The following is a 12,077-nucleotide window of genomic DNA, read 5'->3' as shown; positions in this document are numbered from 1 at the left end:
TCATTGTTTCACTATGACAATTCACTATGCTAAATGATCTATACTAAATGAAGTTGCCTAGACCTCCCACCTTTTTGAGATACCAAAGGGGGAGAGGTATATGATGTGTAAAATGATCTTAAATGCATGTTTATGTATAAAATGATTTATGATATATCAAGCATGTTGTTTTATAACATTATATTCAATGAATTCACTTGGATAGGGGGAGCATTTTTCAAATGCTACTCTATTTGCTTATGAACACATCAATGTTTTGTCATCATCAAAAAAGGGGGATTGTTGACCTTAAGGATTTCATCTAAGGACAATCTAGTTGTTTTGATGATAACAAACCATTAATGGTGTTTAAGGACTAATGTTTACATTGAGTGTTGTATAGATTAGTCATATTCAAAGAATGATCTCAATAAAGCTATAAAGATCATTCCAAGTATTCCATTACTCAAGATCACATCAAGGAAAGAAATGAATACAAACAAAACTTGAAGTTGTAAGAAGCCAAATGTAAAGTCCATCCAAAGATAGTTTGGACTACAACGAGGAAGAAATCAACTCAAAGAAAGGATGAAAGCAAGGATACCTCAAAGCCTAAAGACCATCGACAAAGCTTGAAGAAAGGGGTAGATAGGATGGTGAGTGTTTAGGATTCAATGTCAAAGTATTTATGAATCCATTTGAAGCTTAGCTCTATAGGACCATGCATATCATATCATCATTCGTATGCTCCTATATCCATTAGCAATTGACTATGCACTTCATTCATATCCAATTGACATATGGAGTCATTGCTAAAGAGTGAGTTAGTTCAAGCTTGTATAAGCTTTGAAAGAACTCATCACTTGTGCCAGAAATGCTAAGATCGAGCACATTAATCATAAAATTTATATTGGTCAACAATTAAGGCATGAGAAGCCTTTATTACCATGAGTTGGTAACGGACATTAGGACCCCAGAATGCGCATCATAAAAAACTGTGTTTTTGGCTAAATGTGAAAAATGGATTTTTGAAATAATAATTATTTCAAAATAATTTTTCCCGGTAATAACTCTTTATACTTTAACTAGTCTAAATTGATTTTATCAGAATTTTTGACCAAGTCTACATTGGTCTACATAAGGATTCATTTTTACCAAAATTGTCGGAAATCCAAATTTGTACTAAAACTGAATTTCTACATTTTGATTTAGTTGAATTTTAATTTTTTAGTATTTTTTATTGAATCCAAATAGGGGGTACTTCCTTATTTACATTGTAAACTTAAAGTAAATGGACATATATCTACATAAGGATTCATTTTTACCAAAACTGTCGGAAATCCAAATTTGTACTAAAACTGAATTTCTATATTTTGATTTAGTTGGATTTCAATTTTTTAGTATTTTTTATTGAATCCAAATGGGGGGAACTTCCTTATTTACATTGTAAACTTAAAGTAAATGGACATATAAATATTGTAAAAACATTTACTTAAATGTTTTAAATGGACATATAAATATTGTAAAGACATTTACTTAAATGTTTTCAATGGAAATAAGCTGTTTGCAGATGTCCTGTACTGAAAGTCCTATGCATAAACTGTCTGTCAAAACTGTTAATACACACGTCGACTGGTTTGATACACACGTCGACCGGTATCTAGGTAGTGGCAAAAATCCAAGTTGAAGCTCACACACGTCGACCGGTTTGACACATATATCGACCGGTATCTAGGCAGTAACATATGTCCAAATAAGCTATGTGCAGATGTCCTGTACTGAAAAAACCTATGCATAAGCTGTCTATCAAAACTGTTAATACACACGTCGACTAGTTTGATACACATGTCGACCGGTATCTAGGCAGTGGCAAAAATCTAAGTTGAAGCAAACACACGTCGACTGGTTTGACACACACGTCGACCGGTATCTAGGCAGTAGCAAATGTCCAAATGAAGCTCCGTATATGTCGACTGGTTCAAAGTATACATCAACCGATTCATGCAAAGACGTCGACCGGTTTATGCCATACGTCGACCGGTTTGGTTGTAGCTTTGCAAATTCAAAATTTAAACGGCTAGAATTTCATTTAATGTTTCCAACTACCTGCAACAGCTATATTGAGCTCGAATTTTCTATAAATACAGTGGGTTGGTCTAGAGATTAATGATATTACTTGAGAGAGCATTCAAGAACATCATTCAAGTGCATCCAAGAGAGCTTTTTGCTCTACAACTATACAGAGCTTTTGTTCTGATTTTACTCACTTATAGAGCCTCTGTTCAGACATTAATCTTCATCTCATATACAAGCTTCCATAGCTGAACCAGAGTGAAATTCAGAGAGCATTTTCATGAGCCTTTGCTGAACTTTTGTTCTAATATTTCATCAGAGCTTTTGTTCTGCATTTTCCTTATCATCTCTCATACATTTTATACTTAGAGTTTGAGCTTCACTTGATTTCATATATACTCTATTGTGAGGTTTAATTTGTATCAGTTCTTGAGAGGATTTCTTGTACTACAAATTCTATCTACAAATCTGTTGTAAGCTTAACAGGAAGAGTTTCTCTTAGCAAAGAAATTGTAAGGGCTGGTGTGGCCTATGTAAGACTAAGAGAGGTGGTCTCTTAGTAAGGATATTGTAAGGGTTAGTGTGACCCAAAAGAAGACTAAAGAGAGGTTTTCTCTTAGCAAGAAGTTACTTCTAATCAAGGTTTCCTCTCCACCCGTAAGGAGAAGCTATATTGGATTGGGAAGTCTCAAGAGGGATCTTGAGCTGAAGAGCAGGAGTTTCTGAACCTCGCAAAAATTGCCGTGTTATAGTTTACAATTTCTCTTCCCTTATCTCTCTTATAATTGTGCTATTTAATTGCTTATTTCATATATTTATAATTGCACAATTGTGTTAAGTACTTTGTTTAAAATTGCTTTTCTATATTGCAAAAATTATCCATTGTTTGTCATTGACTCTATTTACCCCCCTCTAGAGTCAATTCTTAGGCAATAGGACCTAACAAACCGTTTTCGTGGGCGTTCCTCAACGGTTGCTGCAGGTGCAGGTCTGCGATTGGAAGGCTTTGGAACTTTAAACTTTGGAGCATCATACTTTGGAGGCTTATACTTAGCAACGACCGGCTTAAGGTCTTTGAGATTCCGGGCAGCGATCTTGAGCTCGCTAAAGCTAGCAATTCTTAGGTTAACAAGGTGGAGCTTATAAACCTGCAGCATGCCCTGGATACAAATATCAACCAAGTCCATTTCATTACTACTTTCGAAGCACTCGTCTGCACGATCACTGAATCGGTTGATAAAGGCAAGGACATCTTCATTGTCTTCTTGGGCCTCTTTTGTGAGGGACAAGGTGGTGACACGTTCTTCGGCCTAAAAAAACTTGGTAAGAAAATGATCTTTCAGCTGCTCCCAGGTATTGATGGAGTCTGGCTCGAGGTTAAAATACCAACGGTATACCCGATCAGTTAGGGACTTGGAGAATTCGCGTTGGCGAACCACATGATTATCACCAAAATGACCCAAAGCCTCAACAAAGCGCATGACATGCTCTTTAGGATCGCCAGTTTTGCCATTGAATTGTGGGAATTTGGGGACTAAATATCCCTACGGGTATAGGGTCTGTGCAATAGCAATAGGGTAAGGAGGCTCGCTACTAAAGTCCAAGGCGCGAAAGGTTAGTGTACCCTTCTTAAAGAGATCACGTACTTCAGAGCGTGTGAACATTTCTTTTGGGGCAGAATAGGAGTAAGAGGGGAGAGGACGATGTGCTTTAGGATTTGCCTGAGCATAGGTAGGCGGGGAACAGAACATGGGTCCTTTTCCTCGAGATAGGAAAGCACGAGGGGCCTCGGGGGTTACCTGTGATGTAGGGTTATAGGACTCTGGAGTAGGTTGTGATAACAGGTCAGCACTACGATCTTGGCCCCTTGGTGTCCTCATAATCTGTTGCTCACTCTGTGGAAGTAGAGTCATGTTAACTAGAACAGCAGTAGTGAATGCTACCTGAGTCGCTGAAGGGACCTCCGTTTGAACTGTGCTTGGTGTCATCGACACCCTCCTATCAAGAACGTGAATGGCCTCTTTAAACCATTCCATCCGGGTCATCAGTTGGTGGTTCATTGCCTGCATAGCCTCCAGAACAACATTAGTGCTGGACCTGTGTTTGGATCTTGAAGAATGAGACCTGGTCCTGGTGGCCCTAGTGCTAGTGTCTCTTGTGCTGGTAGCTTTGGCACTGACAGCTTTAACACTGGTGGCGCTAACAGTAGACACCTCTGCCTGTGCCGGAGGAGGAACCTCATCTGGATTCATCGTCTTGCTAGGATAATCCCCAGTGAAGTCACCAAATGTAGATACCTGGCTCTGCGTGGGTCCTGGAAGAGTCAAGAAGGTCTGGGAATATACCACTCAGCATATGAAGAATGCAGAAGGGTAGGGAGAAGGGAGAGAAAACCAGTTCAGAGAAAGAATCTTAAGCAATGGTAGGGAAGGAACTGCCGTCAGTTTTTACCCGCCTCTTTTTGTCACTGCCTCCTTTTATAGCCCTAGGTTATCCAGGTAGTACATTGTTGGGCCTCCATCTTTGGAGCGGGTCAGAATCATGCCTCTTTGGGTCATGTTGCCCTAATCCCTATATTTTTGGATCAACTGCCAAGTGTACCTTTCCTGTGGAATAATACAAGAATGACAGGCTGTAAAGGTGATTGTACTATTCTAGCTGTCCTTTGCTCTTATCCTCAAACTGGGTCTTGCCTTAGTGGGCAAGACATTACTAATTTTCCATCCTCCATTCCAAAATCCCTTCTACATCCCAAGTGTCACTCAAAGAGCCCTACCATAGCTCTTCGTTGCTTGAATAAAGGCTCAAAGCCCATCAATTGATGATTTGCTGCTACATTGATTCACGGCTCAGGATATGTCGGTCGCCGGTCGGATCGAGGTTCAAGGCCCGTCGATCGACAAGTTATGATCGGGTTGGATCGAGGTTCAAGGCCCGTCGATCAACGAATTGTAATAAGGTTGGATCGAGGTTCAAGGCCCGTTGATCGACGAATTATGATCGGGTCGGATCGAGGTTCAAGGCCCGTTGATCGACGAATTATGATCGGGTCAGATCGAGGTTCAAGGCCCGTCGATCAACGAATTGTGATGGGGTCGGATCGAGGTTCAAAGCCAGTCGATCGACGAATTGTGATGGGGTCAGATCGAGGTTTAAGGCCCGTCGATCGACCAACTATTATGGGGTTGGATCGAGGTTTAAGTCCCATCGATCGACCAACTGTGATGGGTCGGATCGAGGTTCAAGGCCTATCGATCGACCAACTGTGATGGGGTCGGATCAAGGTTCAAGGCCCGTCGATTGACCGCGGAGATGGCTCATGGTTCAAGGCCCAGGATCTATTGACCGAATGTTTGGTTCAAAGTTTGAGGCCTGGTTGACTACTGCTCACCTTGCTGAGGTGGATCTTGTCAAGGTGTTGACTATTTGACTTGACCTTTGGTGACGTGGCTGAACCACGTCCACAAGTACCTTCCCACAGACGGTGCCAAAATTTAGGTGCATAAAATTTCGGCCCGAATGCAATGATTCAATTTGAGATATTTCAACTAAAACACTCAATAAAGAAAATAATTAGAAAGAAAACATAAAGCAATGAAGAATAAGAGCTTATATGAGAATCAGATATTTTTCATTGGGTCTTACTTTGTGTATTTGTAGTTGTTACAATGAGGATTCTTTGGGGCTTCTTTGGGGTCGTTACCGGCCTTTACATATATGGTCATAATTTTCCCATGATTATTTACAATTCAATGTGGGGCATTACTTCCAGTTGTACTTGGTTATAGCCTTGGATTGGGCATACTAGAGCGGGTCTCACTTCTAGGGATTATTTTTGGTGCCAGGCATTCTCTCACTCGGCCTTCATGCTATGGGCTTCTTCTTCTACCCAGTAGACATGGTTTGGTTTGACATGTGGTGTCTTGCGAATGGTGGAAAAATTTCCTTCCGCGTGTTCTATTACTAGTTGATTTATTGGTGATGAATGGAAAATAAGAGGAGAAAAGAATCATAATATAACAAATAATTTGAAAAAATTAATCCACGCATTCTTTTAATTTATTTATAAAGTCTCAATATATGTTGTTGAGGGAGCACAAAACTATTGTGGTGGACTTTAATCGTTAGTTACATAGAGAATTGGGGCAGTCAAACTTATTGATTTTGTGAAGTTATTTTGTTTACTGAGCTATAGGTGTTGCATGCAACCCTACCGCGGGTGCCTTCCCTAGGAAGCTTTCCAAGTTTTTTTTTTTTGGTAATTAGTTTTCAGGTCGGTTTTTGATTTTGAAAAAGGCAAGTTTTGTAGGATAAGTTGATCTCTATTGTGACTTTTTATACAACTTTGGCATGACGAACTTTTTTGGTCTCTAGACCTGCTCTATTTCGTCGGAAAAAGGAGTTTTGATTATGGAGGCAGTGAATTCTCTGGTTATGTCTTCGGGCGTTTGGCCTTTGATCCACTCGTCCACTTCTCTCGTAAAACTTGCCAGGATATTGTTGTTTGCCAAATGTTGAAGATACCCGTCCGGGACAAAGGTGCTTCGCTTTCCGGATTTGGCATGATCTTTTAGGCCTTGTGTTTGCCGTGGCATTCCCAACGTTGATTCTGCCACTACGTGGGACTAATTGACCATGTCATTCACATTCTGTTCGGGTATGGCTCGAGGTGCGTCGAGATTCTGTGGAGGATTCCTCGGTTACCGAAGGTTATATTGTTGTCTCCTTCAACCATTGGGATTGGTGACAGGTTCAGCTGTTCGTCCTGCTCAGGCTGTTGGTCCTAGGAAATCTGTCGATCAATAGCTGGTAGGGGAGGAGGCATGTTGGCCTGCTGAACAGCGGTCCTAAGCTCTTCATTCTTCTGTTGCAAGGCATTGATTTGAGCGGCACTTGCCTCGCTGGCTTGCCTTAAAGTGTTGATTTGCTCGGCACTAGCCTTGTTCGCTTAGCGCATGGTATTGAATTGCTCCTTCTTCTCTTCGCGCAACTTTTTTATGATTTCTAGTTGCTGCATTTTAAAGGTGTCTGATCTCGTTGCCGTCCAGGAGCGGTGTTGCATGTATTAAATAACTCAACAATTGTGGTGAGAGGCTTTCAGTACCTTCCCACAGACGGTGCCAAAGTTTAGGTGCATAAATTTCGGCTCGAATGCAACGATTCGATCCAAGAGATTTCACACTCAAACACATAGTAAAGTAAATAATCAGAAAGAAAACATAAAGCAAGGAAGAACAAGAGCTTATAGTAATGAGAATCAGATATTTTTCGTTAGGTCTTACTCTTTGTATTTATAGTTATTACAATGAGGATTCTTAATTTGGGGCCGTTACTACCCGTTACATATATGGTCATAATTTTCCCATGATTATTTGCAATATAATGTGGGGCGTTATTTCGAGATGTACTTGGTTATAGCCTTGGATTGGGCTTACTGGAGTGGGTCTCACTTCTTGGGCCAATTTTTGGTGCTAGGCATTCTCTCGCTCGGCCTTCGTGCTATGGGTTTCTTTTTCTAGCCAGTAGACATGGTTTGGCCTGACATGTGCCGTCTTGTGAATGTCGGGAAAATTTCCCTCCACATGTCTATTACTAGTTAATTTATTGCTGATGGATGGAAAATAAGAAGAGAAAAGATTCATAATATAACTAAAATAATTTGAAAATAATTGATCCACGCATTCTTTTAATTTATTTATAAAGTCTCAATATATGTTGTTGAGGGAGCACAAAACTGTTGTGGTGGAGTTTGATCTTTAGTTACTTAGAGAATTGGGGCGGTCAAACTTACTGATTTTGTGGAGTTATTTTGATTACTGAGCTGTGTTGCGTGCAAACTTACCGCGGGTTGCCTTCCCTAGGAAGCTTTCCAAGTTAGTTTTTTTTTTTTTTTTTTTTTGGTAATTAGTTTCTGTTCGCGCGGTTTTTGTTCCCTACGCCGGTCGATGGACTCTTCACGGCCGTGACAAAGTATTTGAACAAAATACCCAAAATATGTAATTGAACACCAGCCTATTCCTTTTCCCGATGGCTGACTCTCAGGCGATTGTGTGGGAGAGAGACTAGTAAGAACTCCCAGCAAGGTTCTTTTATGCCTTTTTTGTAGTAAGGACTTTTTAGAGTGTCTAAAGAAATGCAACGGCTGATGAATGTTTGAATGGATGGAATGGCCGAGTGAAGACAGGCGGCAAGAACTTAATCGATCGCCGGCCGAACGTGATGGCGAGAACTTAATCAATCGCCATCAGCCAAACACAATGGCAAGAATTTAATCGATCGCCACTGAAACGTGATAGCAAGAATTTAATCAAATCAATTGCCATCAGCCAAGTAATGACAAGAATTTAATCAATTGTCACTACGATTCAATGGCAAGAATTTAATCAATTGCCCTTGAATTGAAAGCCTAACTAAAATTGCGTAATTAAAATTGGCATAATTGAAATTGAAAAAAAGTAAATGGCTGAATCGAAATAGTTGACGAGGATCTAATCAATTGCCATTAAATTGAAATAAAGAAATTGATAGGAAAATGACGTAGAGTCAATTGAAAATATTTTTAGATGAAATGCATGTTTTGTGGTGGTGCTGGACAAGTTAGAAATGGAATACAATACTTCTATTTATAGAAGTTCTATCTCAACTTATTTCCCTAAGTTATTGCTAGAAAATCTCTCCTTCTTTGATTCTTTTTCTTCACAATTTGAACTCAGTCAAATCCTATTGTTATTCCGCTTCCTTTCTTGTTTTGTTTCAGTAGGAAATCTCTGTAAAAACAACCTTCCTCGATTTAATCACATGTAAGTTGCCGAGATATTGCTAAAACGTTGCTAGAAAGTTGCTGAAAAGTTGCTACTTTTTAGCAACTCCCCTCCTTAAGTTAGCAGCCCGTTTCATTCCCTTAAATGGCCTAATGGCCATTTGTAACTTTTGAACTTATACGGCTATTCCTTTATTGTTGAAATTCCTACTTCATTGGGATTTAGTTATTTATTGTAACTAAATCTCTTAAGTCTTCTCTTTTGAATTGATGACATATTTGAATTGATTCAAATCTCTACAAATATATTTAGCAACAACCTTATCAACAAAGTGGCTGAAATATATTTGCCTAGATTTTCTCCTTTTGTCTCTCTATTGGCCGACTTCCCTTAAGACATAATAAACACTTGTCAATTTCTCATTGGTTCACGTCATTGCTGAGATGGCGGCCAGTTTTTGGTGCCAACAGTTTCCAAGTCGGTTATTGATTTTGACAAAGGCAAGTTTGGTAGGATAAGTTGATATCTATTGTGACTATACAACTTTTAGGGATGATAATAAATTGATTTGTTCAAAACGGGAGAGCAATTGGGTTTGCTTGCGAAAATAAAAAAGATGCATTAATTACAATTTCTATAATTGAATTTTTCAACCAATGAGATATGCGACGGTAACTGTGTTTAGCACTCCTCTTTTGATAATTGGAAACACTTTTAGTAAATAGTTTTCAAGTCGATTTTTAATTTTGAAAAAGGCAAGTTTTGTAGGATAAGTTGGATCTCTATTGTGACTATTTTTACTTCTTTTAGGGATGACAATAAATTGATTTGTGCAAAGACGAGAGAGCAATTGGGTGTGCTTGTGTTCTTTGATTGTTTTTTTTGGGTTTTCTCAACAACAAAAAAACTCAAATCTTAATAGCTAGAGAGAGACTACGGCGATGATGAACGATTTTAGGGCGTGGATGCTGAGAGTGGTTATTGGCTGTCCACGTCTCAGAAGAAAAAAATCGTTGGAATCCTACTTTGATAAACTATCCGACGATCTGTTTGTAGAAATTCTCCAGAGACTCCCTCTCAAACTCATCCATCTCTGCAAGTGCGTTTCAAAACGCTGGTATGGTTTCATATCCACTCCTCACTTTGCGCGATGCTATGCTCACAATTGTTCGTCTTTGGTGCCTCCTTTTGCCCTCTTCCACCAGTTCCAATATCCAGCTTGTGGAGTCCGATCAATAGCCGAAGAACCCATTTTTGAATCTCGTGGGTTTGATCTGGACTTCCTTGTAGCACCACCATCAAATGAACATCAAACAGAGGCAAGTCGTTACTTAGCACCGAGCAATGGCTTAGTACTATCCTCAGCAACCTTGAATTTTCCGAGGGTTTACTATGTCTGCAACCCACTCACAAGGCATTGGGTTGAGCTTCCTCCACCACCGACTTGCCAAGAAAAGGTTAACAGTGGATTTGTTTGCAAACCATGTTATTCTTTTGATGGTACCACCTGCACAACTAGTTTCAGAGTGGTTCGATTAATCCACCAATTTGAACCACCACAAAACCCACCACCAGGTTCGGCCACTCTTAAATTGGAGATATTTTCATCCGACACATGCAAATGGACCGAAACAATCATATCGATCAGAGGGCATAAATTTATTGAGTCCCACTGCCATTCTAATGCGGTGGTTTGCAATGGAATACTCCACTGGATGAACCTTTATCGTGGCAAGATTTTTCCCTATGATCCATTCAACAACACCGATCAATTTCGTACTATAAGAGAGCCCAAGGACATATCTGTCAAGGAGGCCTGTGAACATCTCTTGGGAGTGCCAAGGACAACTCAGGTTCAGTCAATATTATATTGACACCGTCACCGTTTGGGAACTTAAGGACTACAATGGGCTTGAATGGTCCTTGGTGCACAATGAAATGGGATGATCCCTGGTTTCGCAATGATTTTGTTGGCTCCGGTCGTGTATCAATACTACCTCTTCATTCCATTGATGGAGATGTTACATATCTACGGTTCCTGGTAGTATTATTCTCTGCAACATGAGGAGCAGAACTTTGAAAATTGTGTTTTCTGACTTTGGCAGTCCCTACAGCGGCCACCTGCCTGCAACGGTCCTTCCCTTTGTGCTTCCATGGTGGCCTACTACAGTTCCTCAACTCCGACGGAATGTCCCGGTCGGAGTAATATATAATTTCCTAACTTTGTTTTTCTCTAGTCGCTAGTATCCCAGTAGGATAAGAATGTTCCTAGTTTAATGTTGGGGTTATCATGATGAAACCCATTAGCTACAAGATTATATTTTCATTCTTGCTTTGAACTCTTTGATGGTGTTATTTATTTATTTTATTTTTTCGGAGTAAGTGTGATACTGAATTAAGTTGGAAACAGTGTACAGTCTTACCGCAGGGCGGAGGCGTGGGGGCCAAATTTATAAGCAAACATTACCATCAACTATAAGACTACTTTAAACTAAAAAAAAAAAAAAATTACTATTGATTATATTAATACAAAAATGTATCTACCAAAAATTTTTCCAAATTGTTTTTTTTTTAAATCAGTTAATTAAAGAAGCTTTTTATGAAACTTCCCTAACAAAACAAAAATGAAATTAAGCAAATATTTAAAGAACTATCAAAATATTAAGATCTGATAAATCTATTGGTAAGGAAAAAAAAAAAAAAAAAAAGAGGAATTTGAAGAAATCAAAACATGATTTTAGCTATAAATAAGTCTCAATAGAAAAGCAAAATAACTTAGAACTGATGAAAATGGAGAACCCACAAAAACTTCATGCACAATCTGCTCCATCTAAAGATAAATCATAAAATTTGAAGTCTAACCAGATATATTTTTAAGATATCTCAATGAATTCACATCTGAAATTTAAATAAAATATTGTACAGAAAATATGGAGTTTTCTTTAAGCGGTTTTCTAAATATGGGGTTTTCTTTATTTTCTTTACAACAAAATTTTGGTCATACTTTCTTTACTAATATGTGGCTTTCTTTGTTCCTATTTATTTATTATTTTTTTTATAGCAAAATTTTGTTATTTTGAAAAATTGTGGCAGAATGAAATTAAATTATATTTTATTTTATTTTATTTATTGATTTATTTTTTACCATAAAAACATAATGGAAAATAACTAAATAACTAAAATAGCGAATCCAGTGTGGGCTACGTAGCGAAGTAACACCCAATCGCATCAATTAGCTCTTGAAATACATCATTCAGAGGTTGG

The 12,077-nt window shown here is 38.8% G+C and overlaps 1 protein-coding gene across 1 annotated transcript; it reads left to right on the top strand.

The window, feature by feature from the left end:
* Window positions 1–9,754: 9,754 nt before the first annotated feature.
* LOC132281314 (F-box protein At1g49990-like) lies at window positions 9,755–10,687 on the top strand. The gene has a single exon (XM_059783030.1). It carries the CDS (start codon window positions 9,755–9,757, stop codon window positions 10,685–10,687), a length of 933 nt encoding a protein of 310 aa, XP_059639013.1.
* Window positions 10,688–12,077: the final 1,390 nt, after the last annotated feature.

Source organism: Cornus florida, unplaced genomic scaffold (genome assembly GCF_030987335.1).
Source record: "Cornus florida cultivar Cherokee Brave unplaced genomic scaffold, ASM3098733v1 CherokeeBrave_3.0.0_Hap2_Chr11, whole genome shotgun sequence".
Classification (NCBI taxonomy): Eukaryota; Viridiplantae; Streptophyta; class Magnoliopsida; order Cornales; family Cornaceae; genus Cornus; species Cornus florida.
Note: the sequence above shows the minus strand (reverse complement) of the source record. Positions and strands in the feature narration are given on the sequence as shown.